The sequence below is a fragment of the Eublepharis macularius genome, chromosome 3, assembly GCF_028583425.1.
Source record: "Eublepharis macularius isolate TG4126 chromosome 3, MPM_Emac_v1.0, whole genome shotgun sequence".
Taxonomy (NCBI): domain Eukaryota; kingdom Metazoa; phylum Chordata; class Lepidosauria; order Squamata; family Eublepharidae; genus Eublepharis; species Eublepharis macularius.
Genome location: NC_072792.1, coordinates 99,212,895 through 99,240,620, shown reverse-complemented (window position 1 = coordinate 99,240,620; position 27,726 = coordinate 99,212,895). Strand labels below are relative to the sequence as shown.

The 27,726-nt window shown below is 45.0% G+C and overlaps 1 protein-coding gene across 2 annotated transcripts in view; it reads right to left on the bottom strand.

The window, feature by feature from the left end:
* Positions 1–27,726, bottom strand: part of SYNJ1 (synaptojanin 1) — a 151,325-nt gene that overhangs the window by 98,856 nt on the left and 24,743 nt on the right. For both annotated transcript variants that reach the window (XM_054974778.1, XM_054974779.1), the window contains exons 5-11: positions 26,504–26,729; positions 25,206–25,289; positions 23,953–24,014; positions 21,196–21,292; positions 18,524–18,693; positions 14,005–14,086; positions 12,180–12,332 (exon numbers count right to left, since the gene is read on the bottom strand). In XM_054974778.1, the coding sequence (XP_054830753.1) occupies positions 12,180–12,332; positions 14,005–14,086; positions 18,524–18,693; positions 21,196–21,292; positions 23,953–24,014; positions 25,206–25,289; positions 26,504–26,729 (874 nt within the window). The remainder of the gene's footprint in view (positions 1–12,179; positions 12,333–14,004; positions 14,087–18,523; positions 18,694–21,195; positions 21,293–23,952; positions 24,015–25,205; positions 25,290–26,503; positions 26,730–27,726) is intronic.

Genomic DNA, 27,726 nt, shown 5'->3' with positions numbered 1-27,726 from the left:
ACCTGCCAATAATCTTTTGTTAAATCAATGGTGCAAACGAAATGTGCAGCCCCAATGGTTTTCACTGGTTCATCCACCCTTGGCATTGGGTATACATCTGGGACTGTAACCTTGTTTAACCTTCAATAGTCAACACAATCTCACTGTCTGGTCCAGTTTTGGGACTAAAGTAACTGGTGAAATCAAAGGACTTTCTGAATAAACAATGAGTCCAAGGTTCAAAATTTCTTTAACCTCCCTCTCAATAGTGATGGCATTTGGGCCGGTTACTCTATATGGTGGGAGAACCATAGGCCTGGCATCTCCATTATTGATCTTGTGTTGAGCTGGGTTCTCCCTGGGAAATTGGAAAAGATGGTCTGAGATTCTGTTAAGACACTCTTAACATGCCACTGCCGGTCTTTAGCCAGGATAGGTGCCAAATCCACTTCACTAATTGTGCTACTTTGAGTTACCTTCTCCCAACCCATCAATGCAATTTCCTCTTTCTGCCCTATTCTGGCCATAATGGCCTGGTTACTTCTATCATGGTAAGACTTAAGCATGTTTACACAGAATATTTTACACTGCCCCCCTTCAGAATTTATATTTACCAGATTGTTTACATTTGAAACCTTGTTTACAATTCTAAAAGGTCCTTCCCAAGCTACTTCCAGCTTGTATTTTCTCTGAGGCCTTGGTGTAGTACCAGGTCTTCTGCTTCTGCTGGGCCCTTTGCATGTTGTTTGCAACAGCTGTTGTCAGTTCCTGCAAGTTCTCCTGAAGCTCCTGAAGGTAGGTGGCAAAATCTCTACTTTCGATGTTCTCCCATCCATGCGTCTTCAAGGATATCCATAGGTCTTGTCTGACGTACAAACAGCAGCTCAAAGGGATTAAAACCAAACTTCCCTGTGGCACCTCACAATAACCAAACAGACGTTGAAATCACTGATTCTAGTTGTTAGGATGTTTCACAGCGTAGGTCTTCAGCATGTGGTTCAAGGTGCCAATGAACCTTTCGTTTAGTCCATTTGCTTATGGGTGGTAAGCTGAGGTGGTGAGGTTTTTGATTCCACAAGCCTGAAACATTGCCTGCATCACCTGGGTCATGAACGTGGTTGCCAAATCCGTGACCAACTCCTGAGAAAAACCTAGTCTGCTGAACACCATCAGTAAGGCTTCTGCTATGGTTTTCACTTCTATGTCCCTCAAAGGTTTTGATTTTAGGAACTGTAGCATAGTCCACTATGGTCAAAATATATTTATTCCCCCTCCAGGTTGCTCTGGTGATTGGCCTGACATTGTCCACTCTGATCTTAGAGAAAGCTTCCGAGAAAAGCGCTACAAGTTGTAAGAGTCCCTTCATCTTGTCCTGTGCCTTGCCCACTAGCTGACATGCCTGATAAGACTTGCAAAAAGTCCTGATGTCTTTTCCCATATTGAGCCAATAAAACCTGGCTTGCAACCTAACTCTGGCCTTGTTGATCCTAGATGTTCTGCCATAGGTGTCTTATGGGCCAGCTATAAAAGTTGCATTCTGTATTTCCCGGGGATCACTAGCTGTTTGCACCACTCCCAGACTGAAGCACATTTACACCTCAGAGACGCTCTATTCAGTCTCTGTCCAGGATCTTGAACAGACAAGGTCTTTCAACAGTCACTTCCTGAGCGGTTTCTGCCTTCTGCCACAAATCTTGCAATGTTTCATCTTCTTTGTTCCTTGAAGAATTCCGCAGCATGGATTCCCTGACACAAGCTGACTGTAACTATCCCTCTAGGCTCAGTTTGCAAATCTTCGGCTTGGTGGCTACAATTGGTATCCATAGCAACCCCTTGAATCTGAGGCCTAGTCTGTTGCCCTGAAGCCTGACTCTGCAGCCTACTCCTGGTCACTAACCACCCTAGCCTGTAAGGCCAGGTCATTCTCTAACAAACTGGGAATGTCCAATTCTCCCCATACTCCATTTTCCTTGGTATCTTTTATATCTAATAGGGAGTTCTGCAAAGTTCACCTCAAACTCTGGCCACTGATTCATACAAGATTATTGTATGTTTTTTTCTTGGTAAAAATTATTATTTCTTGACTAGGCCCCCCAACCTTAAAAGACTTCTCACTAACAACCATGAACTAGCTAACAGAGGCTGATTCCGCACACGTTGGATAATGCACTTTCAATGCACTTTATCAATTGTTTGAGGTAGATTTTTTGTTCCGCACACAAAAAAATCCGTTCCAAATGATCTATAAAGAGGATTGGAAGTGCATTATCCAACGTGTGCGGAATCACTCAGAGTCACCAACACAGGAACCAGATCCCACAACAGACCCAGATGCCAACTCTGCCCACATATCTACCCAGAAAATACGATTACAGGACCCAATGATGTCAACTACACAATCTCTGGCTCTTACGGCTGCTCATCCTCCAATGTGAAATATGCCCTCATGTACCAACAATGCCCTCCGCTCTGTGCATAGGACAAACCAGCTAACCTCTGCACAAAAGAATAAATGGACACAAATCTGACATCAAAAATGACAATATCTAGAAAACAGTAGAATAACACTTCAATCTACCAGGATATTCCATCAAGGATTTAAAGGTCACCATAGGTCAAAAGAAACATTTCAAAAGCAAAATCCAAAGCTGCTGAATAGGAATTCATACGTAAATTTGACTCCAATCAGACTTGGATTGAATAGAGACTCTGGATGGTTATCTCATTATCAGAAGTAACTGCCTTCAGGCACTCCATTCAGATTTAGCAATAGAGGAAAAGGGTCACACCCAGCCTGGATTGTGCACTCCACCTCTTTCATAACTTTTGCAACTGATTTGCATCTACATGGCCCTCACTCCCTGCACCCTCTCCCCCCTCCCCTCACCACCTATATATCTCTGGCCAGTTTCCGCATACCATCCATGCATCTGACAAAGAGAAAGTGGTTCTCAAAAGTGTATGCCTTAGTTGGTTAATCTTAAAGGTGCTACTGGACTTTTTACTATTTTGCAGTTACACACTAATATGGCTAACTCCTCTGGATCTTCACTAGATTATGCTTTATTAAGGTGACTTCTGCCCCTGTATCCCTCCAGCCTATTACTTCTTCATCCTTTATGTCTACAGATGCCAAGTATGCCTTGTTTAAATCCTCCTGTGCTTTCCAGACCTGTAAGACTCTAGCTGGTCTCTCTGTTTCGGCTTTCATTGGAACAGGGTCTGGGGGAAGTTCTGTGACTGCTTCTGTCTTTCTAACTAGTTTGACAATCTTGGCTGAAGTTTGCTATTTGTCTTTGTCCAAATTTAGACAATGGGCTTTCATTAGGGGTGTGCACACTGAAAATATTCAGATTTCCTGCTTCGGATTTACCCAAAGCAGGAAAAACATTTGGAAATACCCAAAATCCGAAGCGGCTCGGGTATTTTAATCGCTTCAGAATGCTCTGTAAAGATCATTCAAAAGTGATTCAGGGGGCTGGGTTTTCTCCCAGCAACCCCCCCACTCCCAACCCCCCCTCTTAGCCCCCCTTCCTATCAGCTGGCAGGCGGCAGGGGGGGATTCCCCCTGCCGCCTGCCAGCTGATAATTTAAAGAGCCCTGTCCTGCCACTTGCAGCAGGGTCCTTTAAAAACCCCACAACACCCATCCCCCCCCACTTACCTTTGCTCTGCTGAGATGCAGGCTGATGCCTGCATCCCCGCCGCCTCTTTCACCCACCGCTGACGGGGCCGAGGAGTTCCTTGGCTCCGACACCGGCGGGCGAACGGAGTGCCCGGTGGAGCGCCTGGCGGGGAAATGCAGGCATCCCCGCCGCCACATTCGCCCACCGGTGTTGGGGCCGAAGAGTTCCTGCGGCATCTCGCCTGGCGGGGAGATGCAGGCATAAGCTGCCTCCTTCGCCTGCCAGTGTCGGGGCCAAGGAGTTCCTCGGCTCCAACACTGGTGGGCGAACGGAGCGCCCTGCGGAGCGCCTGGCAGGGAAATGCAGGCATCCCCGCTGCCACATTCGCCCACCGGTGTTGGGGCCAAGGAATTCCTCGGCTCCGACACCGGCAGGCGGAGCGCCCAGTGGAGTGCCTGGCGGGGAGACGAAGGCTTATGCCTGCATCCCCACCGCCTCCTTCGCCTGCCGGTGTCGGGGCCGAGGAATTCCTTGGCCCCGACACCGGTGGGCGAACGGAGCACCCGGTGGGGACATGCAGGCTTATGCCTGCATCCCTGCCGCCTCCTTCGCCCTCTCTTTTGCCCACCAGTGTCAGGGCCGAGGAGCTCCCTGGCTCCGACAGCAGCGCAGGCACTCAGCCGCTCGTTGGGGAAGCCCCCAACGAGCAGCTGGTTCAGGGGTTTAAATGCCCCCTTTCCTGCTGCTCGCTGCTCGCAGCGGCAGGAAAATGGGCATTTAAACTACTTGACCTGAAGCATTCATAATGCTTCGGGAAGCTTTCTGGATTGGGTCCGATTTGGGTATTTTACCCGAATCGGATTCCCGAAGTGCACACCCCTAGCTTTCCTGTGATCTTCTTCGGGGCAATTAAAGCACACTATCCCTCCTTTCCTGTTTAGTTCAGGAGGGTTCTGCCTCACAGGGTTGGTTTTAAATTAATTGCTTCAGTTCTTCAAATGTCTGTACTTTATTTCCCTCAACCTAGCTGAGCATATATTTTGCCCTCTTTCTTTTTATTTCCCTGAAAGCTTTTCTACTTTGTTTAGTGTCAGCCCAAATCTAAGTCTGGCCCTCTCCTTAAAAAGCAAATAATTTGAGGTTTCCTCATCCCTAATCTATGAATAAACTTCTCTCAGTCCTTCACAAATCCATGGGCACAAATAAACTGAAGAGAAATGCCTTTCATCTTCGTTCTTCTGTGCCTCCACACATGGGTACTGCGCACGCGCAGGCCAGCCGCCGGAAGATTTTTTATCGCTTTCCCAGCTCCGAAGGGCGCGCGCGCCTCAGCGACCGTTTCCCGCCCAAACGGTCACATGCTCCTCAGCGGCCAACGGCCCCTTCCCTCAGTTCTCTTCTTGCCGCCGCTTGAGGAGAACGTTCGCTTGTAGCTCCGTGCTTTTATCTTGTGCTTTGGATTGCTTTCTCGTGACTGACTTGGACTGGATTTGACTTCTCTCTGTTTACTGATTTGGACGGACTGATCTCGGTGAGGTATTTGACCCGGACTGTGTGACTTCGCTTTTGGTTTGCCCCTGGAATGGCTTCTACAGCCCTGTTTAAGCACTGTGCCCAGTGCCGTGCAAAAATGGCCCAAACAGATGGACATAGCCTTTGCCTGCTTTGTCTGGGAGAGGAACATGTAGTCCCCACTTGCAAGATCTGCCAGGGCTTTACGCATAAAGCCAGGCAGGAGCGGTCCGCCCGCCTCAAGGCTTCACTGTGGCAGCGGGTCTTGGACGCCCCTGGGCCCTCCGAGGCGGAGAAACCTGGGGCCGCGGAGAAGGCTGGGCGAACCTCCACCCATGTCGGGAGCCGGTCGCGAGCGGGCTCTGTAGCCTCTTCAAAATCGGTGGCTACATCCCGCCCGGCGGACAAGCCTGCATCGAGGGCAAGCTCGGTGGCGAGGTCTGCGAAGTCCCCGCACAAGTCGGCGTCGGTGAGGTCGGAACCGGGGAGGTCGACTCCGAGGCCGGAACCGGGAGAGTCGGAACCGATACGATCAGCCCCGGCGTCGATCGAAAGGCCTGCGTCAGTCCCGGGACCGGAGGCTGCGCGAAAGGTGTCGACCAAGAGGACATCGGTTCCGAAAGCTTCCTCCGAATCGGTGCCGAGGAAGAAGGCTAAGAAGGCCAAACATCGTTCTCGGTCCCCTCGGCGCCGGCCTGCAGAGGAGGTGGTCCTGGTGTCTCCACCTACGCCGTCGCCTCACCTAGACTCCCCTGACCGTCCCCTCCTTGAAGAAGAGGTGCCGGATCCCGGGGCCTATGTGGTCCTGTCGAGTGGGCGGCGTTCGCCAACACCGGAATCGAGCCCGGCTCCGCGTCGTCGGATCCGAGAGGCGACCAGGGATCCTTCGCCTGCACAGTCTGCCCGTAGTCAGCGGTACTGGTCGGAGGGGAGTGTCGGATCCGAGCGAGTCGGATCCGAACGGTCTGTGGCTGCGCGTCATCGACAGGCTACAGATCTACCTGAGGCCTTTCGGTGCCAGTGGAAAGGGGCTCCGCCTGGCTTCAGATCGTCGGATCCGGGGCCGTCGTCGTCTAGCCGTCGTGAGTGGTTGCCCCCACCCTTCCCAGGAGACGAAGTATCAGCTCTTCCGTCTGATGAGGATGACGAGGATGTGGGGTCCGGCTACCGCTCTGAGTCGTTCTCTGAACCATCCCCAGACGACAATGTTGGTCCATCCACCAGCTCTCCCTTCGAGGACCTGCGGATTTATGCAGACCAAATGGCCCGCATGTCCAAGGCCTTGGAGATTGACGTATCTTCCGTGGTCCCGAAGACGAAAGACAAGCTGCTGTGCAGAATCTATGGAGAGAACCCGGCTACAGTAGGTTTTCCTATGTTGGAGGGCTTGGAGGAGATCATCGACAAGGTCTGGAAGTCACCATCTGACCTGCCTGCCACGTCCAAACGCATCGAACAGATGTATAAGATCAAACAAGGGACGTGGCAGTCTCTCATCAAGCACCCTCCACCATCATCCTTGATAGCCGAGGAGATTCAGCACAAGAGGTCGGGGTCCTCCTCCGTACCACCGGATAAGGAGGGAAAGAAAATGGACGCACTGGGTAGGCGTCAGTACTCAGGCGCTGCTTTAGCCCTCCGGATAGCCAACTATCAAACAATTATGGCGGGCTATCAGCTCTACCTATGGGAGAAGCTAGCCAACTATGTCACTGACCTCCCTGCTGACAAGAAGGCGGTGGTGTCGTTGCTGCAGACGGAGGCAGTACGATTATCAAAACAACAGATGAATGCTGGAAGTCATGCAGCTGACACGGCGGCTCGGGGTATGGCATCAGCAGTGCTTCTGAGGAGACACTCGTGGTTGCGGTCAACTGCCCTCCCGCAGGAGGTGAGGGCCAAGATTGAACGTCTGCCCTTCGAGGGTGACTCCCTCTTCTCTACCACCACCGACGAGGCGCTTAAGAAGAAGAAGGAGGACCGGCAAACAGCTCGCTCCCTGGGGGTCACTCCGGCGGACAGGTCCACGTTCAAGTCTCGGTACTCGTCGAGGTATAATCCCAACCAGTACCGCAGCAGATACCAACCCCGTCCGTATTATCCGCAGTATCCTACTTCGCAGCGCCAGTATACCCCAGCTCAACACCAAGGCAGGAGGCGTAGGCCGTTCAAGCCCCGCTCGTCTCAACCTCCACCCCAGCAGAAAGATCCGCAAGGGGCTGGAAGGCAGTTCTGAAGACCCGGCCCTGCGGCAGCCCTGAACTTTTCGGACAGACTCAGTCCTTTTTTGTCTGAATGGGAGTCAATAACATCTGACTCATGGGTCTTAACAATTGTTGATAAGGGGTACGGGCTGGAATTCACTGAACTGCCGATGTGTACTTCACCGCTGAGTGCGGTGAATAATACCTTGGTTGAGCTGGAGGATGAAATTCGGTCCCTCTTGGCTAAGGGTGCTGTGGAAGAGGTGCCCTTTGTGGAGTCTGTGAGGGGTTTCTTTTCCCGGTTCTTCCTAGTCCCTAAGAAGGATGGGGGTCTACGTCCAATTTTGGATCTTAGGGGCCTAAATGCCTTTCTAAGGGTCACCAAGTTTAAAATGATCACACTGCCTGCTATAATTGCCCTTTTGAGGAAGGGGGATTGGTTCGCTGTCCTGGATTTAAAGGACGCGTATTTCCACGTGGGGATCTTGGAGGAGCACAGGAAATTTCTGTGCTTCGTTTACAAGCAGCGGGTATTCCGTTACAAGGTTCTCCCCTTCGGCCTTTCCACAGCCCCACGTGTGTTTACTAAGTGCGTGGCTCCTGTGGTTTCCTTTCTTCGAGAGCAGGGCTGTACCATCTATCCCTATCTCGACGATTGGCTCATAACGGCGAGCTCGGAGGCTAAGCTTCTGCAAGATGTGGCATTGGTGCTAGACACTTGCGAACGCTTAGGCCTCCTGGTTAACTTTGAAAAATCTAAGCTGACACCTAGCCGTGTTGTGCCTTATATTGGGGCAGTGTTCGACTCAGGGGAGGCCAAGGCTTTATTGCCTCCAGAGCGGGCACGTTCTTTGAAGAGACTGGTAACCCTGTTTAGACGGAATCGCTATCAGCCAGTGCGCATGATTCAATGCTTGTTAGGGCATATGGCTGCTGCGACTCCGGTGGCCCCTTTTGCGAGGCTGCGGATGCGCCCGCTTCAGAATTGGTTTGTGAGGAGATACAATGCTTTACAGCATCCTCCGACTGCTAAATTCTCTGTTCCCAGAGCCGTTATATCCTCTCTGAACTGGTGGTTGTCGGATGTTAATTTGTTTAAAGGGACCCCATTTGGTTTCCATCATCCCGAGTTCTCCGTAACCACGGACGCCTCTCTGCAGGGGTGGGGGGCTTTCTGTGGGGAGCTGTGTGTTCAGGATGTGTGGTCTGAGAGAGAAAAAGGTCTCCATATTAATGTGCTTGAACTGAGGGCTGTTCGTTTTGCACTTATGTCGTTCACAGCAATCTTGCAGAACCATCAGGTGCTGGTGCAGACGGACAACACTACCGCTATGTATTACCTGAACCAACAGGGCGGCACGGTGTCCATGATCCTCTGCAGGGAGGCCACGCTCATTTGGGAATGGGCAATCAGGAATGGGGTGACGCTTCGCGCCATTCATGTAGCTGGGTCGGACAATGTGCAGGCGGACACTCTCAGCAGGGTGCACATGCTGAATCACGAATGGGGGCTCAACGCAAAGTACGCTGGGCCGATCTTTCGGAAGTGGGGTCGCCCGAGCATAGACGTGTTTGCGACGTCGTCAAACACCAAGGCCGAGGTCTTTTGTTCTCGGGCAGGGAGCGATCCCCTCTCTATTGGGGATGCCTTCCAATTTACTTGGGCCCGGGGACTACATTACATGTTTCCGCCCGTCCCTCTCATACCCAGGGTGCTGTGCAAGGTGGAAAAGGACAACACGGACTGCATCTTAGTGGCTCCGTTCTGGCCACGGCAGCTCTGGTTCCCGAAGCTGCTGGAGATGTCCGGCCGAACTTACGTGGCCCTTCCGCCCCGGAGGGATCTCCTCCTACACGGGGAGCTCTTTCACCACGAGCCCAGGAAACTACACCTGACCGCTTGGCGGATTCGGCCCCGTCCCTAGGTTTCTCTGAGCCCGTCAGGAAGGTCCTACTAAACGCTAGGAAGCCCTCCACACGGCGTGCCTACAAGGCAAAGTGGAGTAGGTTTGAGGCTTGGGCTGCCTCTAGGAAGGTGGCGCCTATGGATAGCCCCTTGGGGATGGTCTTGGATTATCTTTGCGAGCTGAAAGACCAGGGCCTTAGTGTAGCATCTCTGAAGGTGCACCTTGCGGCCATCTCTGCGTTCCATGATCGGGTGGATGGCTGCACGGTTTTCTCTCACCATAAGTCTCGCCAGTTTTTGAAGGGGATGCTTAATCTTTACCCGCCTGTGTCACCCCCTGTGCCCCAGTGGTCTCTCTCCCTGGTCCTGGCCAGGTTGATGTTGCCCCCTTTTGAGCCTTTGGCTACGTGCCCTCTGGACTTGCTCTCCTACAAGGTGGCATTCCTCGTGGCGATCACTTCTGCCAGACGGGTCAGCGAGCTGGCTGCTCTTAGGGCAGACCCCCCGTTCCTTCGCTTTCATGCGAATAAGGTGGTCTTGTGACCGTGTCTTTCGTTCCTGCCCAAGGTGGTGTCAACCTTCCACCTTTCACAAGAGATTTCTCTGCCTGTATTTTTCCCTGAAGCTTCAACTAAAGGGGAAAAGGCCCTCCACAGTTTGGATCTGCGGAGGGCTTTGGCTTTTTATTTGGAAAGGACAAAGGTGTTCAGGAACAGTCCCTACCTTTTTGTGTGTTTCGGGACGAAGGACAAGGGCCGCAGGGCGTCTGCACAGACGGTGTCCCGTTGGATTGTGACAGCCATTGTGAAGGCCTACGCCACGGCTAAGGTGGACTGCCCTTTGGGTGTCAGGGCACACTCCACACGGTCCCAGGCGACATCTTCGGCCCTGCTCAAGGGTATACCTTTAGTTAATATTTGCAGGGCTGCAACTTGGTCGTCCGCCGATACCTTTGTACGGCATTACGCTGTGGATGTAAATGCCAATGAGGATGTAGCTGTTGCAAGGGCTGTCCTCCATTCCTTGTTTCCCTAGGAGTATGCTGGTTAATATACTCCGGTGGGGAGGTGAAGTCGCTGTATATGGTGTATATATATATATATAGATATGTATTTATACTTGCTGGATGTTGTGGGGTTGCTATGTTCTCTGTTGTAATATATGGGTATGTGTATATATGTTGTTTTTTGTGCCTTTCTTGTTGTATAATAAAATTGAGTTGGATTTCACCCCACCTTCCTTATTGTGTGAAGCTTGGTACTCACCCATGTGTGGAGGCACAGAAGAACGAAGATGAAAACAGGGTTAACATACCTGTAACTTATGTTCATCGAGTTCTTCTGTGCCGACACACAACCCTCCCTCCTACCCCGCTGTGAACTCCAACACAGATCGCTGTACTATGGCTGGGCTATGGCTCTAGTCTTATCGGGGCTATGGCTCTGTGTGTTGGTTGAGCGGCGGCAAAGGAGAACTGAGGGAAGGGGCCGTTGGCCGCTGAGGAGCATGTGACCGTTTGGGCGGGAAACGGTCGCTGAGGCGCGCGCCAAACGGCCCCTTCGGAGCTGGGAAAGCGATAAAAAATCTTCCGGCGGCTGGCCTGCGCGTGCGCAGTACCCATGTGTGTCGGCACAGAAGAACTCGATGAACATAAGTTACAGGTATGTTAACCCTGTTTTTTTGATAATGTAGGAATTTCTTTTGTTCCACTGAGGTACCTTCCCCACCTTGCTGTGGAAGCTGCAATTCTGCCCTTAACTGAATTTCCTTCATTTTCATATTATCAATTTCTTTTCCATGTTCCCTCTCAGCACCCCTGCCCTCTCTTTCCTGCTCTGCCATTTTAGTTAATTTCTTATCTGCCTCAATTTTGGCTTTTTAAAAATCTCTATCTGCTTGAATTTTGGCTCTTCTTCTTCTTCTGCTTCAATTTTGCCTTTTTCTGCTTTATTTTTGCCAGCTCAATTTTAATTCGCATAATTTCTACCTCCTGACCAGGATTCTTGTCAGTGGATGTTTCTTCTCCTTCCTTCCATATGCCTGTCTTTGTCTATGTGGTGGTGCCACTTCTCACAGGAATTTTGTGGTAATTCCTCACAAATTTATAAAATATTTCTTATTTTGGTTTGTATCTATGGTGGGACAAACTAGTTGTGGTTTTTACTTTTGTATCAGAGCTCTGCCACCAATTATGATGTTCCCTTGTCCTTAAACAACTAGTTTATTTACTTCAGAGAGGAAGTGTTGGTAAAAATCAGGGGTTGAAAATTTCTGAGGTAATTCAACATATATATCTGTATCTCTGAGGTAAAATCAGAACATACAGAGACTTCAGTCCTTATGCTCTTCACATATACTTAAAGGCTTTTGTTTTGAGGCTTTGTTTCTCTTGTTTTTCCTCAAGCACTCTAGTACACTTTCTTTTAGGATTTTCTTTCTCTTTGGGGTTTAAGAATGCTGGTACACAAATTCTAATACCCCGAATCTCTTCAAACACCAGTGCTTTCCTTCAGTTTTAACTGAATCTGAAAGTCTCCACAGGCAGTTTTGAACCACAACCGAACAGGGATCTCTTCACCATCTAGAGCTACCTCCCTGTTTGACTAGGTAGGGAAAATCTCCTCTCCTTAGATCTATTTTTAGCCTGTTTGGGAGTCTGCATCCACTTCCCAACTTTCCCCACTTCTCCTGCTGGTGTTAAAACTGCTCTCCATTAGAACTCTTTCTCCCAACACTTCACACTTGATCTTTCTCTGCTAGGACTGGGGGGAAAAAAACCTCTTTCCAGCTCATGCTACCCCCTTGGAGTAGCCTTTCACTCAAAGCTCTCTGTGTCTGTGAGGGATTAATCCTTAACAGTCCTGCAGTTGTGTGTGTACAGCCTTTCCAAGTTTTTTAAAACATGCAATCTGTCACAGAAAGTTACTTAGTTTTAATGTTAAAACATTTTTACCTTTGCTTTTCCTTCAAGAGCTCCAGTTCCAGCATATATTTTACTAACTGAATCACCATTAACAGACCACATGGACCGAAAAACTTCCTGGAATCGAGTAACCAATTGCGGTTTTTCAGCTAAACCTAAAACCTCCAGTTGTTTGGTTAGCATCTGCAATGTTAAAAGGGGCAGGGGCGGGGGGAGAAAAAATTTTGAAAAGATTTTAGCAGACTAAATTTGGTTTTTCTATCAGTTTTGTTAATAGAATGTTGTTGTTAGTATATTTTCGATTTACAACTTATATAGTGCTATCATCATTGCTTTTGCTCATCTCCCAAGAGCCCAGTGATATACTCTGCAGTTCAACAGTGGTAAAGTTTAACATGGTGTGCTGGACTCCCTTTGTCACAGCTTGCACCACCCTTGCACAGCATCACTGCTGTTGTTATTGGAAAAAAGTCCCTCATGAGAAGTTGCACAAGAAAAAATTTCAAATTGGGAACAGATGAGGAAGTACAATGTCCGAAGCACTAGTAAAAAGCTGTAAAGAGGAAGAAATGTAGATTATGAAACATATGAGCATATAAAGCTGCTTCATACTGTCAAACCAGTGGTCCATTTAATTCAGTATTAAATAGTATTATTTGCAGCGGGACTCAGGCAGAAAAAATCATTTCCCAATACCTGCTGCCAAAGATTCTTGAAATGGAAATGCCAGATTACATGTGGGATTTTCTGCATGCAAAGTATGTGCTCTATTACTGAGTTTAGCTTCCATAGTTTAATACATGCAGTCATAGGATGTAAGATTGTTCTTTGGCTCGGACAATTAAGATACTCTGGAAAGCAGCCATCGCTTCTACATTTGGCAGCCACAAGTCAATGAAATGGATAGGGGGCAGGGGGTTGGACTAGATGGGCAGGGGGTTGGACTAGATGGTCTGTATGGCCCAACTCTATGATTCTATGATTCTATGATAACTTTTGATTAATACAGTCTGTTACTGGTAACATCTAAGATAAATGGAACAGACTGCTTCCAAAGGCAAATACAGACTGAAGTCTTTTACAAAATAATTACATCTGTAGAGCCAAACTGTGTTAAGTTTATTAACTGTCAAATCCTAACAAAGAATGCTTGCTCTCTTTTCTGCTCATAATTTCCTTACCACAAGAAGCATTCTTCAGATATTTAGTTTTAGTGAGCTGAAGACAGGGCCTGCAATTCTCATAGTCATTATCTGTGGATGCCCAAAGATCATGTCATCTAAAGATTAAACTCATTTAGACTTTGCTCTTTGGCTTAAGCAATTCCTCCCATTTCTGAACATAACACAAACAAAATAGTTTAATAAATGCTGTTTCCTGAAAAATACAATAGTACCTGCAGAAGTAAAAGTCAACTATATTTCAATAATGATTGAAATTCCAATTTTGAAAAAAGTTAATTTTCCTCTCAGTAGTGCCAGATATTAATTTTATAAAATATTCATAAAGCTAGTTTTTCTTGAAAATGGAATCTTGAGCTCACCCAACCCCAGAAAATGAAAAGGAGTCTAAAATTTTTTAAAGTAAGAGCTTTTTGCCACAGCATCATGGTTGTAAAGAGCATACTGAAGTAGCAAAGGTTGCCCAAAGATATGCCTTGAAATGGTGAGTATTCCCTCAGAAGAATATGAACTTGCACATTAGGTACTTTGCTGAAGTTCATCATGATAAATTGTGATGAATCAGGTTAACTTTCCAAAAAGTGTTTTAATGCCTCATACATCATTCAGGGCTACAAGCAGCAACAATATCCACTCTATACAGTGTTTCCAGAGTAATAACATTATATTCCTACCTCTAAACCAATGAATGCCTGCACACTGTTTGTTCTATCCAGGCAGTCCAAGCAGTTTGTTCTGATAGTACCACTCTGATATCTGTACAACAGAACAAAGAGGAAAACTCTAAACTCTGCATACATAACACCAAGGACTTAAGCACAATTTTCAGTTCAGGTCCAAAACAGAAGTATTAAGTTAAAAAAAAGTATTTATGAAGGGCTGATAGATAAGATAGTCTGGACCATATTGCTGGCCTACTTGGCAGAAAAGGAAGTTCTACATTAAAAATATAAATATGTAGTTGAAGCATAAGCAGCTATTGCCTTGGGACAAACAAGAAGTTTTAAAGATAATTCAGGAAGGAATTAGCCATATGAATTGATCAAACTAACAAAGACTCAAGGAGTGATAATCCACCCCTTGATCCATTTTCATCTGTCCTTTCCTCTTCCCTCGCCTTCCTAACATCTTTATTATTAGTAGTAGTATTAATATTATTAATTTATAGTCTGCCTAAGACCAAAGGTGGAGCACACAGTGCAAGTGAATACTAGGGCATCTACTGAGTAAAATACCATATCATCAACATTTAAGACATTTAACAGATACAATAGGGTATGGTAGCAGAAAATTTGAAAACAAGGATAAACCTTTCTGAAACATAATATAACTAATTAACATGATATCTTTAGCAGCATGGAAACTACCCAGGAGAAGCACAGAATTAAGATGCTGCTGTTTTTCCTTACACAAACATATCATTGTCATAATAAATATATCTAATTATCAACATCACCAAACTGATGGAAACTTAAATCCAGAGACTGGAGCCATGAACAGCCCAGATATATCTTTCTACGAACCTGAAAAAAAACCAGGTTTGCAGATAAATCTGAAATCTAAAAACAACAAAAATACATTGGGGGTTAAAATGCTCCCAAATAATAGAAGCAGCTTTAAGACAGGCGTGCCTTCAGTGCCTGCTGCTAGGCAACCACACAGCATTGCAAGCCTTCAAATCTTGGTTTCTGTCAGTAGAAGGCAGGGAGAAGGTGGCAAGGGCCTTCTAATGACTATTTTGTCCTTTGAGGGAGAACTCATTGGGATCAGGCCCACCAGCATCCACCAGGTGACTTGCTACCAAGTGACTTGTATGACTCATCCAGGCCTGGCTGCTTACTATTGTTCAACAGTTACCATGCCATGAAAAACAGTGTGGTTTATTGGTAAGTTTTAATCTAGGATTTGATAGATTCAAGTTTGAATCACTGGGTGACTGGCCTAAAGTCACACACATTCAACCTAACCTGCCTCTCAGTGTTGTTATGAGGATAAAATGGAGGAGAGGAGAATGGTATAAGCCACTTGGGATCCCTGTGGTGGAGAAAGTTCAGGGTAAAAATGAAGTAAACAAATTATAAATGTAACTGAAGATGGGAGCAGAGAAAAGGTTGGTAGGTCGGTGGGAAGAAGAGAGCCAGCATGATGCAGTGTCTAGAGTGTGAAACTAAGAATTGGGAGATGCAGGCTTGAATCTCCACTCTCACAGAAGCTTGCTGGGTGACCTTGGGCCAGTCATACAATCTCAGCTTAACCTAACTCACAGGGATGCTGTTGTGAGAATAAAAAGAAAAAAGGGGAAACTGTGTAAGTCACTTTGGATCCCATTGTGGAGAAAGAGAGACAGATAGACAGATGCAAGGAAAAGTGAGGATATGGGGGCTGCCAGGAGGAGGTAAAGAGGAAATAGTGTGGAGAAAGGGATACAGGGGAAGTGAGGTGACCTCTCAGGGCCTTATGGGCTACCCACCATGCAACTGGGCCTAGCCCAGTGTGGTGGCCAGTTTTCCCAGGGAGAGGCTGCCAAGTGGAGAGTAAGATGGAAAGCAGAAGACAGGGGCAGATAAATGTATGCTGGTGGTGGGAACAAGAGAAGGAAGCAGGAAAAAGGGAGAGGTTGGGGGCTTCCAAAGAACAGAATTAGGAAATAGTGGGGGAGGAGAAATTAGATGCTCCTTTTGTACTTAGTCAAAATTCTAACAATGCACAGTCAGCTAGGAGGGGAAGCTTCACCACTGTTCTCTAATGAATGGAGGGTGCTCTATTCCTCACTCAAAGCATGAGTAAAGTTCTATATCTGGAAAGCAAAAAGAACCCAAGACAACAAGCTGTTTTCATAATGCCACTATGAAGACCAAATGTAAGTCTGCATTGTGAATCTGAAAGGAAGACAAAAGAGAAAATCTGCAACAGACAAACACAGCTAAGCTGGATGGCTGAACTCACATTCCCTTTCTTTCTGGGTACAGAAAAGATGCAAATCCACCAAGCCCAAAGTGCAGGCTTCAGTGTATTGAAGTTCCTATCCTACTATCTGAAAACAGGGAGGGCAGTAAGACAGCCTAGTCCTGTATAGCATGCAGTAGCCTTATTTCAGGCAAAGATTTTTCTTGGGAGACGGAAACAAGACTGTTCAGCATTTCTGAAACCTACATGCTAGCTGGCTAGAGGGGAAATGAAAGGGGAAAAAAAACAGTTTAAGCAAATGAAGATGGAAAGATCAGACACAAGAGCTTTCCCTTCTCTCGCCCTGTCCATGGGAGGGAGGAAAGAAAAGAGGAAAAAAGAATGTAAATTTCATTCTGAGAACAGCAGCCTCCAGAGTGTTAAAGTATAAGCTGAAAAGAAGGGAGAAAAACCATCTGGCATGCAGCCTACCAAGCGTAGCTCTGTTTTAAGCGCAGTTTTATTGTGAAAGAAGAGCAGAAAGGTGGTTCTTTATCTGATCTTTGGGTAGTGACAGGGGCCAGTCATGTGTCCCAATTCTACAGCCAACTCCAACTCAAACAAGACTCTGCTTCGAGAGCTGCATGCTCAGTTGTTTCTTTATCCTTTTCTAGAATGGAAATTACTCCTGTGACATAAGGATGTCTCATCTAGTTGCCTGGAAGCAATTCTCTCTCCCCAAGGAAAACAGGCGAGTAGTTATCTACAAGCCTGAAGCAGAATAATTAACCTGCATGTTTAGTTTAATCCCTTTTAATGAGAATGACATAAACATGGGTTGTGTTTGGTTTTATTTATTTAAAACATTCCTATTCTACCTTATCTATTTTTTATGTTTTATTACAACAATACAACATTAACATAAAATACAAATAAGAGATAAATAAGAGATATTCTACCTTATCCCTTATGGGTTCAAAGTTTTGCTAATTTGTGAATGAATCTATGAATTTTAATCATAATTTATTCTACTTTAAACTTCACTTAAGAAGTCTATCAGCCAATGGACCTGAATATATGACCCTATCTGAATACTTCAAGTGACATACACCTGAAGAAACAATTTTAAAAGTTGTTTCATCAGGCTACATGCAAATGGAAAATGTATCCCGAGAAAGGACCCAAGAAAAATGCCTCTATTGCACATCAGTAAATAGATTTTGAACCATCTAGAGTGAAGTAAATATTGAAATGAAATAGAAATGATTTAGTTTGGTAAACAAAGATGATTTTAAGCCTGGAACTTACATTTCATTAAAAATGTTTGAATTATCACTAAGGCCAGAGAACATACCATCTCCCTCTTCTACTGAAGGTAATGAACTCGTATTAACAATTTTACTCAAAGTGCAAAAAGCGCAAAAGTGCTCAATCAATCACATCTGTATCAATACAGTCTATCAAAATGTCAGTATCAATAAATATCACACATTAATCAATTTCCAAAAGATACATACAAAATACATCTACAATATATACAATATTCCAAAATAAAGGATTCAGTCCCAAGAGGTCTATAAGTTGGTAACGTGGAAGGTATAGTCTCTACTTGTTCTTCAAGTCACAGTAGCCCCACAGTGTAAACAGTCACTAAGGAATTCCATCTGTTTGAAGCCAAAGCCGGGGGGGGGGGGACTGTAGCCTCCCCAATGCTGGCCCAGTTCTGGCCCGGTACTGGCCCAACAAATTGCTAGGACGCTTTGTTTCGCAGTTCACGCTTCTTCAGGGGCCATTGTTTAGACTTATAGAGACACCTAAACACAGAGTCTCCTCCTGCTGAATGCGACGGCTACAGTGATGTGATTGATTGAGCACTTTTGCACTTTGAGTAAAATTGTTAATACGAGTTCATTACCTTAAATAGAAGAGGGAAATTGTGTGTTCTCTGTTTAGTTGTTTCCCCCTCTAGTGCCTCTTGTGGTTGTATCGTTATTATCACTAAGGCCTACAGAAAATACGAATCTGTTTCACACAAGCCTCCCCTCTCTTCCCTAAATATCTCCTTGGTTAAGACAGAAACCATAGTTAATGTATTAAAACCATGATTAAAGTCATCTATGAAATAGAGGGAGGAATTTATGCCAGAGAGGGAGCATGTAGGGTTATGAGATAAGCTGCAAACTAATTATACTACAGAAAAAGAATAGGCCAGCTTTTCAGACTTCAAATATTTCTGTTGAACTTGAAAGGACAGCGAAAACCTAATTAAGAAGCATCTTTTATTCTGCAAAGTAACTAAAAACACACCTTTGAATTTCTTTTCCATCAAAGTAAAAAAATCCACACTCTAAGAATTTCTGAATCTGTGGTTTAAGAATGCTATGTAGCTTTTCTGCCTTTCCACCTTTGACCATTTGATGATAATCAAAGTTCACCATTTTGATGTCTTCAGCATGTTCAGATGCTTTCAAATGACTCTGATGAGAAATGAGATAAAAGAGGAAACAACTCAATACTAACAAAAAGAAATTGCTATCACAAAACCAAAATATACTACCAGATGACTTCATTCGATATCAGTTCCTTTATTAATGCTTGTAAAAATTTTATGTTAATCAAACTTACTTTGACTTTCATACTATGTGTATTAACTGGATGCAAGCCTCTGCAGGTTAGGCTCGCCAGTGGGGTGGGGGGTGGCAGTGCCTGCCTGCCACGGAGACAGTTGCCCAGAAAACTGCTTTTGATGCAGCCATGGGGGGGGGGGGAGAAGGGGTGCCAGCTACCTATTTGGGGAATCTGTTCAGACTCCCTCAGCCAGGGCCCCTCCTGGCAGAGGAGGAAGTGTGGCCACAGGTCAAGTTGACTGGGTGTTCATAAATCCCTGTTGCTGGAGGGTGCTCAGCCCCTTGACTTTCTCCCTCACAGGGTAAGACCATCCCGATGCAGACTGCTTTCTCACCAGAGGGTCATGCATCACGTGGTTGTGAGCTGCACCTGTGACAATGGAACTGTTGCCACTGCTCCCAACCATGGACACCCTCCCAGAATGTTACAGATTGAACTTGGCCTTGGTCTTAAACTGGGCTGCGTCACTTGCAACATATGTGTCTGTTTCCCTTGCAGGCAGGTCGCAACTCGTCTGGGAGACCAAGAAGCATGGCTGTTCCAGCCCCTGGTGATCCTCCGCGAGTATCATTCAGGTCCAGCCCAGGGACCAGTTCCCCAAGACAGCCCACATCTCAACCTTACCCCTGCAAGGGCAGGACAAGGATTGGATTTTGCAGCTCTAACTGCTGTGCAAACTGCCTTTGTTCCCTTTCCAGCTGAGGGGCATTGGCAAGACGCACGTCCAGAGAACTTCTTTACCTTTTCAAGTTTAATAAAATGTGTTGAAAAACAAACTGCTTGTCTGTTTACTCACTTGCCCAACAATGACAGTAGCCCCTGCCCCAAATCCCTGTAGGGATGTCTTTTCACACATTCCCCAAATGTTTCCTGGCTCAGGGCTGGGATGGATGGTGTGGGCAGTGCTGCCAGAAGGAGCAGGAGTCCAATGGCGCCTTGGGGCCCCATCCAGCTTCCCTGCCCCCTTACCCCCTCAATGTAACTTCAGGAAGTAGGGTGGGAATTGAAGTGTGGCCCGTGTATGTCTGGCGGGGTGGGGAGGGTACCACTGAGGACTCTCATTCTCTGACAGTCAGAACTGCTGACATCTGATAAGCCAGGCAGATGACTCCTGCATGCAGGGAAAGAGGGGATTGTTGCCAGGAGGTGGGAGATGTGGAGCAACATCTTGGGATCTCCAGGACTCCTCCTCTGGAAGGATGGACCACCCTCCCTTTCACTGTTTGCAGAGACAGGGATGGACTTGGGAAACCTGGCACAGGGATTAGTAGACAATGGCCCCTGGAGCAGTTTCTCTGGTCCCGCAGGCCATCAGTCCACTCTGGGGGGTATCACCATAGGACTGGAGCACGGCTCTCAAGGTCCAACCCACGTTCTCCTCGCATCTTTGATGCAATGATGTATTTAAATGGAGCCGGCTCAAGTCTGTGAGCGCTTTTCACTCCCATCACCTCTAATGAGCCTTTTGGCCTCTCGCGTGGTATCCAATGGGCATTCCTGACACTCACTGAAGAACTCACCCCTCCCCCAGGATCTGGGGGCTGATCCCAAGTGCTGCAGGCTGCAAGTGTGACCTTCACCGGTCCTGCCGCCTTTTGGTCCCACTTTTCAGGGATGGGGGAATCTGTTTCTCACGGCAGTGTGTGTGTGTTTGAGGATTTGCAGGTGCACGGAGCTGCAGCCACTGGCCTGGCCCTCATCAGAAATAGGGATTGGATGGGTAAGAGGGCGGGTGCCCCTTCACCTTCAGTGTTACCTCTGCCTCCCCGGACAGGGATGCCTGCTTCCTGATGGGGGGGGGTGTTGGTGGGCAGCAGGGATCATGACCTCCACACTGGCTGTGCTGCTGCTCACCCCGCGTGCGCCTGTTAAGGGAGTGGTGCGGCCATTGGCTGATGTGGGCAGCATTGCCAGGGGAATGGTGGGCAGGTGCTCTTGGCAGCAGCTGTGCCTCGCCTCGCCTCGCTTGGGTGCTGGCATGGCTTTCCCATAAAAGTCCATAGGAAGGAGCAGAGCAGTGCCGCTTTTATATCGATGTGTGGGTGCCAGCACCGAGCCAGCCCATAAGTTTGGGCTGCCCGATTCCAAGATTAATATTTTTATTTTATTTATTTATTCAACTTATATACTACCTCTCCACCATGTCTGGTGCTCAAGGTGGTTTCCAACATACATATAAAATACAAACATTAAAATCAATAATACAATATTAACATGAAATATAGACATTAACAACCAATAACATAGCAAAATATGCTCATCTTTCTTGAATTCTCTGAAGAAGTGTACTAATTATGAGTAGCTGTACCTATTTGGTCCTGATTTAAATACATGATTTTTTAAAGTCATACCTGAAATGCTTTGCTAAGCATATGCTCTCCTTCTTTTGACCCAAGAAGATTGACAATTATTTGTTTGCCATATATATTTTTAAGGGTTCGAAAATGTCTGCAAGACAAAAATAGCCATTATGTTTGAGATAAGATTACTAGCGCCTAAAATTCTGAATGAATTATGCCAATATTTTCAGCTAATTAAACTAATCTAAGCTAAATAAGTTAAAGTTAACCTTAAATTAAAAAATCTTTAAAATAATAAAATATGAAAAAACCTGAAGAATTGTTACATTTACATAAGAGCAATGGTATAGTGTGGTTTACCAGCAAGGCAAATATTGCACCCCCTAACCCATGGACCGTTAGCACTCCCTGAGTCCCATCTACCAATCCAGTGTTGAACCCCTTACTCTCCAAGAACATATATTGTATTTCAAGAAACTACTGATGTAATTAAAGTAAAATGAATTTAATGTTAGTATTTATTCATATATTTATGTTATTTATAGTCCGCCTTTTTCCACTCAGACTCAAGGTGTTTTACACAGTATGAGATGAGTACAGTCGATATCTTTTATACATACCATACCTGATTTTAGTAAGCATATTTCTTCTTACACACCATTTTGGTTCAAAAGATATATATAGATATATATACACACATACATATATACATAAATATACATACATATATATATACACATATATACATACATACATACACACATATATACACACACAAGCTCCACATGCATGGGCACTGAATGAAGAGTAGCAGCAAACAAGGGGGTTCTCTTTTTTATTATACATTTAAAGCCTTCTGGACAGATTGCAAGAGAGGGGTATTTGACAGGCATCTCCCCAAAAACACTTCCCCCAAGCTACATTATTTAAAACCCTGGGTAAGAAGGAAGATAGACTGGTTTAGAATATTAAGAAGGAACCAAAGAATAAAACCTACACAAAGTTAATGTCAGACAAGGGAAAGCAAAAAAAAAAAAAAAAAAAGGTCTGTGCGCAGAGATGGGGGGGGGCTCAACTCCATCCCACGGTAACTTGACAGATTAGAACTTTGGAATGGGGCAATTTAGGGGCAATATGATGAGACAGCAGAAGAGGAGGTGGTCAGGGAGGAATTTGCAAGTATTAACAGCACTGAGATACTATGCTAGAGACAGATCATAGAGTACATGACGGAGCCCATGGGGGCAAACTCTTCCAGGGGAAGAGGGCTGCCAAACATCCCAAGATGGGGATGAGGTAAAGGGAAATGTCCTTTCAAAACATAAGGGTGCAGCGAGCAGGCACCCCAAAGGCACCTCCAAAGCAACACTGCTGATCTCATATCCAAGGAATCTGTATTGACAGCATAAAAGGCATTCCGAGAATGTAGAGATATCCCCCAGTTTCAAAATCCTTAAGCTGATTTGCTGTGAATCAGGAAATGGGATTCCCTCCCAAAACATCAGAATTACATTGAAGTACCCAATGAGCCAAGAGTGAAAAGGGGCAATCTTTTTTTTTTCAAAGGTGCATGTTGGGGATCTCCTTCCTGGTTACATATAACGCCCCCTCCCTAACTCCCCATGGGATGGTGAGTCTCCAAGTAAAATAATGGGAGACAGAGACACAGAAAGTTTGATTCCTTGGGACCCAGGAGGATTTGCATAAGGAAAGCATAAAAAGAAAGAAAGGGGATGTATTTCCCACCCTCGACTCAAAAATATGAAAATTAAAGTTTTTAAAGGAATGGAATTTATGAGATAGACACTGGGGGTAGGGGAGAGAAGGAGTTCAAGGAGAGTCTCTCCAGGCTAAAGTGCAGCAGAGAGAGTGGTTACATGGCCCAGTACAGAGGGAAAAGCCCCATAAAAAATGAAATAGGGCAGGTAACAAGATGGGGGGGGGGGGAGATTGTAATCCAGGTTTACAAAGCAAAAGCTGGATGAGAGGAAAAAGGAGCTACACAGCCCCTTTTTACTCCATTGGAAAAGGTAATCCAATAGAATTAAAGCTCAGAGAGGGGACAGTGGATATGGTTCCCAGGAAAACTTTTGAAGGGGGAAGAGAGGCAGGCAGAGGTTCGCCTGGTTATGCAGCTCCTCCTTAACCCCACTACAAAGCACATGCAAGGGGATGAACAGTGGCTGTTTTCTGGGAAGAGTTTGCAATGCAGAGAAAGGGACCTGGGAAGGGGCTCTTCCCCTGCTGTCCACTCACCTCGTCGCACTTGATGAACTTGCTGCACTTGATGAGGGTCTCTGGCACCCACGAGGGCTCCAGCTGAAGCACATGGACCCCCAGGCGCACTCTGGCCATGGCTGCGTGTAGCTTGCCCAGGAACATCCCCCCCCCAGCAGCCCATGTGCAACCTCCTCCGCTACTTTTTTTTTTCTTTTGAAATTTTGCGCTCCTAAGAATTTTGCGCCCAGGACAACTGCCCCTGCAGCCCCACCCACACTATGCCACTTCATAAGAGATAGCTTGCATCCAACATAAAGTGCACTCAACACAAACTATACCAGACGCTCAGCAAACACAAAAAAAAGCAAGATGAAGTTGTATTATACTTTCAAAACTTAAGCTTCTTGAATTCCTATTATATTGCCAGCAATAAACATGCTTATTACTTTATTCAAGTTCCACCGGACTACTCAAGCGCTTAAAGGGCTTTGCAGAAATATGGAAGGTCAACACTTTCCACAGTAATGTTTACTATAGAGTATTCAAATTGAACAGCTACTACTAGAAGGGGAAAAAAGGGATTTTTACCTATCGAAGGCAGGTGCATTTGCTTCAAATCCCCTTGACATTCTGACACGATGAGATCCCACCTTGAACAGAATCATATTGTTTCATGTTTATGACCTCTTCAAAAGCCCTTTTGCAATGTTTTATGTTTTATGATAGCCTATAAAGTCTGTAGGTCAAGGGTCCTCAATTTTGTGGAGCCTGCAGAATCTCTGGAATTTTGAGAAGGGGTGGTGAATGGCTACCACAAGTCAAACTGAAATGGCTTCCACAGGAACTGAAGCTAAAAACAATGCTGCTGTCCTTGCTTTGCAAAAGAATTGCAGATGGAGAATAAAAAGAAATGAAGGAAAGCACAGGGAAGAAGAAAGGAGAAAGGGGGAATAAAAAAGAAAGCCTGAAGAGAAAAATGGAACCACAAGCCTGGGTGCTTATCAGTCCTCCTGATCCTCCAGTAGCTACAGCTATTGCAACTTTGAAAAACACTTTCATTTGAAATAAGGCAGCCAATAACAAGCCCTGCCTTATAATGGCCCCACCCACTTTTTGAAAAGCTTGATGTGTACCACGGGAGGTAGCAGCAGGCTCCATGGCACCCATTACTGCCATGTTGAGGAACCCTGTCCCACGTGTAGAATAAAAACTCAGTTTTCTGTCCAGATGCTCACAATTTAAAAGCATATGAAGAATGAAAGGGGGAGGGGAGAGAGGGAATCAAAAGAACAGAAGATTTATTTTCCATTTCTGAAGAACTGACTTAGATGGTTATTCATTAACTATACATTTTTCAAATAGCAACTTTAGCAAACAAGGCGTTTTTAACTGAAACAGCACACTACTTTTCCTGCAAGTCTGCGTGTTTTTAGTTTCTTCACTTTTTAGTTTCTTCACAATATTTAATCAAAATCAGTATAAAAACCCTAAAGCATGGAATAATTCAAGAGTTCTGACGAGATTAAGACTACTTAAGAAGCAAAAGAATAAACTTTGAAAGAAATCCTAAGTAGGTCTATTTAAACTCCTACTCATGTATACCCAGTGGAGCTTACTCCCAGGAAAGTGTTCTTAGGATGGTACTGTTTATAACTTTACTCTAACCCCACAATTAAAACTTATAGAAACATTTACAGTCTCCTGTAGGTACTCAAATTCTTCAAAATATGTCTGAAATACATTCTGAAGATCACTGGAACTTGATTCTTGAACAAGCAAATAAAAGACTGTAGTTTATTGGGGAGGGGCTGTAGTAATATATATATATATATATATCATACTTGTAAGCCGGGTTGCTCCCAAAATAATGGAACAGATCCACGAATTTGTATAAAGGATGATACACATTCATCGAGGAATATGACCTGACCAAAAAAAATGTGAGGTATTAGTCTTTTCAAGCAGACCTGCACATCTCTACCAACTGAATGAACTATATACTAGACTTTGCACAAATTCTTTTATGCCATGCTCCTGAATATTTAAAACTCGATCTAGAGATTAAGTAGATATGTCATTTTGGGCTAAACAGGAAATTAATGCTGATAAAAATCTTTTAATCAACATATAAAAAGGTGTTTTTTAAAAGGCTCATTAGATTGCCCACAAAAAGCAAAATTAGATGGATTAATCCATACAAAGTAACATAATGAACATAGTCTGATGAGAACCTATCTACAGTATTCCAGTATTCTATAACGAGCACTTTACCAGCCACATTCAGCAAGCTTTTGTTCAACTGATCTTCAAGGTGGCTTTAAAATAATCTATAAAAAGGATCAGATTACTTTGAACCTTAATAATGTTTGCCAACCTGACCCGCCACTTCTGCGCTTTCCTCAGTAATATGCAGACTGGATCACTGTACTGTGCTCAATGTGGGACTGTTAAAGAATTCTTGGAAATTACAAACACTATAAAATGCAACAGCCGAAATTTTAAGCAAAGCTTACTGAACAGAGCATATAATTCTGGTACTCTTCCAGATACACTAGTTGCCAATCTGTTTCTGGACCCAACACAAAATGCTGGTTTTGGCCTTTAAAACCTTAAATATTCTGACCTCAGGATACCTGAAGAACTACCTCCTTGCCTATAAAGCAACTCAGATCAAGATCCAACGGCCTTCTCCATAACCTTCCACCCCTTAGAGATATGTGGGTGGACCCTTTCAATCTTACATCACTCACGTCAACATTGAAAAAGATTACATGTCTCCTATTGACATGGGAGACATGTATCCTTGGCAGCTTAATGTTTTCATGTGTCTATGATACCTGATTTATTTATGGTTTTTAATCAGGAGAGATTTACAGATACAAGTTATAATCTGAGATTTGAAGCAGCCCTTTCAGTTTTCATATTTGAGCATCACAATTTGGAATGAAATTAGGACTGAAGAGGAAAAATCCATCCACCACGAACATGGCTTTGGCATCTACAAGAAGTTACACAGAAGTTATGCTAGTATTAAATAAACCAACCAGATATAACCACTTAGTGCTATATACTATATTGTTTACTCCCAGTTTATATATTCCAGTTAGATTAATACAACTAAGCAATACAATATTCATACCTGCTCAGTTTCAACAAAATTGGCTACATGGCCATCATCATTTGTTCCTCGGACATTAAATCTTGTTCCAGCTCGTTTACAGCTCAGTCTTGAAATAATGCAGGCCTTCGCCTGTTTATGTGCTGCATAAATTGTTCGAATCTCTACACCTCCACACATGAGGCGTAACAACCAATCATCACAATTCACACCATAATGTTTAAGATGCAAGTGCAGCGATTGGTTCCTATAGAAGAAGTGATATAAGTAAAATGATTTGGAAAATACTGTTCAGTGAATCTACTTTCACTGTGCAAGCCAAACTGTTACAGCAAAGTGATAACATAGAGGAGAATTTCATACAGTGCAAACATTCTAGTACCTGCTTAACTATTTAAAATATTTGGAATTTAAATCTTGCAAATGTAAAGTGATCACATAGACTCACATATGAAAAAGCTCCCACACAACCACAGAATTACAAGTACAATGAGATAAACACAAAATTATGACCCTGATCAGTGACCTTGAGGAGGGAGCCATTGTGCTTTCCTGCTCCAGATATTGATCCTGAGCACTTATTGTTGGAAAACTCACCAAGTTATTACACTGTGCCAGTCAAAGAAGTAAGACTTCTGTCCAAAGCAGATGTACCTAAAGATGTAAAAGATGTACCTAAAGGGGAGGAGGGGTCTTCAGCATCTGCTTTGCTAACTGTTAGAACAAATGGCCTGCTGCCCCACAATTACACCCATTTGAGTCCTAATCCCTGATTTCAATTTTCACATTTTAACTCCCTCCCCCTGTATCAACTTCAGATACAACCTAACATCACCTCTGTTTTTCTTCTACATGGCCAATACCAGTTCAAGATTTTTATCCCACTCCAGCAAAGCACACAACACAAGACATTAAAGTGAAAAGGCAAGCCAACACACACACAAAAGCCACACGTTCACACTGCAGCTGTTGTACATCTTTTGATCAAGATGCCTTGTGAATTCTCAGAAATTATTTAGATTGAGCAGTCAACGTACAGATTCATTCAAGAACTATAACCAAGTGTAATCCTACTCTTCAGATATGTATGAAAATCTTTTAGTGTAAGAAGTGTCGCTGGAAACTAAGATCAAAATAATCATACTATGGTATTTCCTATTACTATGCATGGATGTGAAAGTTGGACAGTTAAAAAAAACTGACAAGAAGAAGGTGATGAAATGTGGTGTTGGATGAGAGTTTTA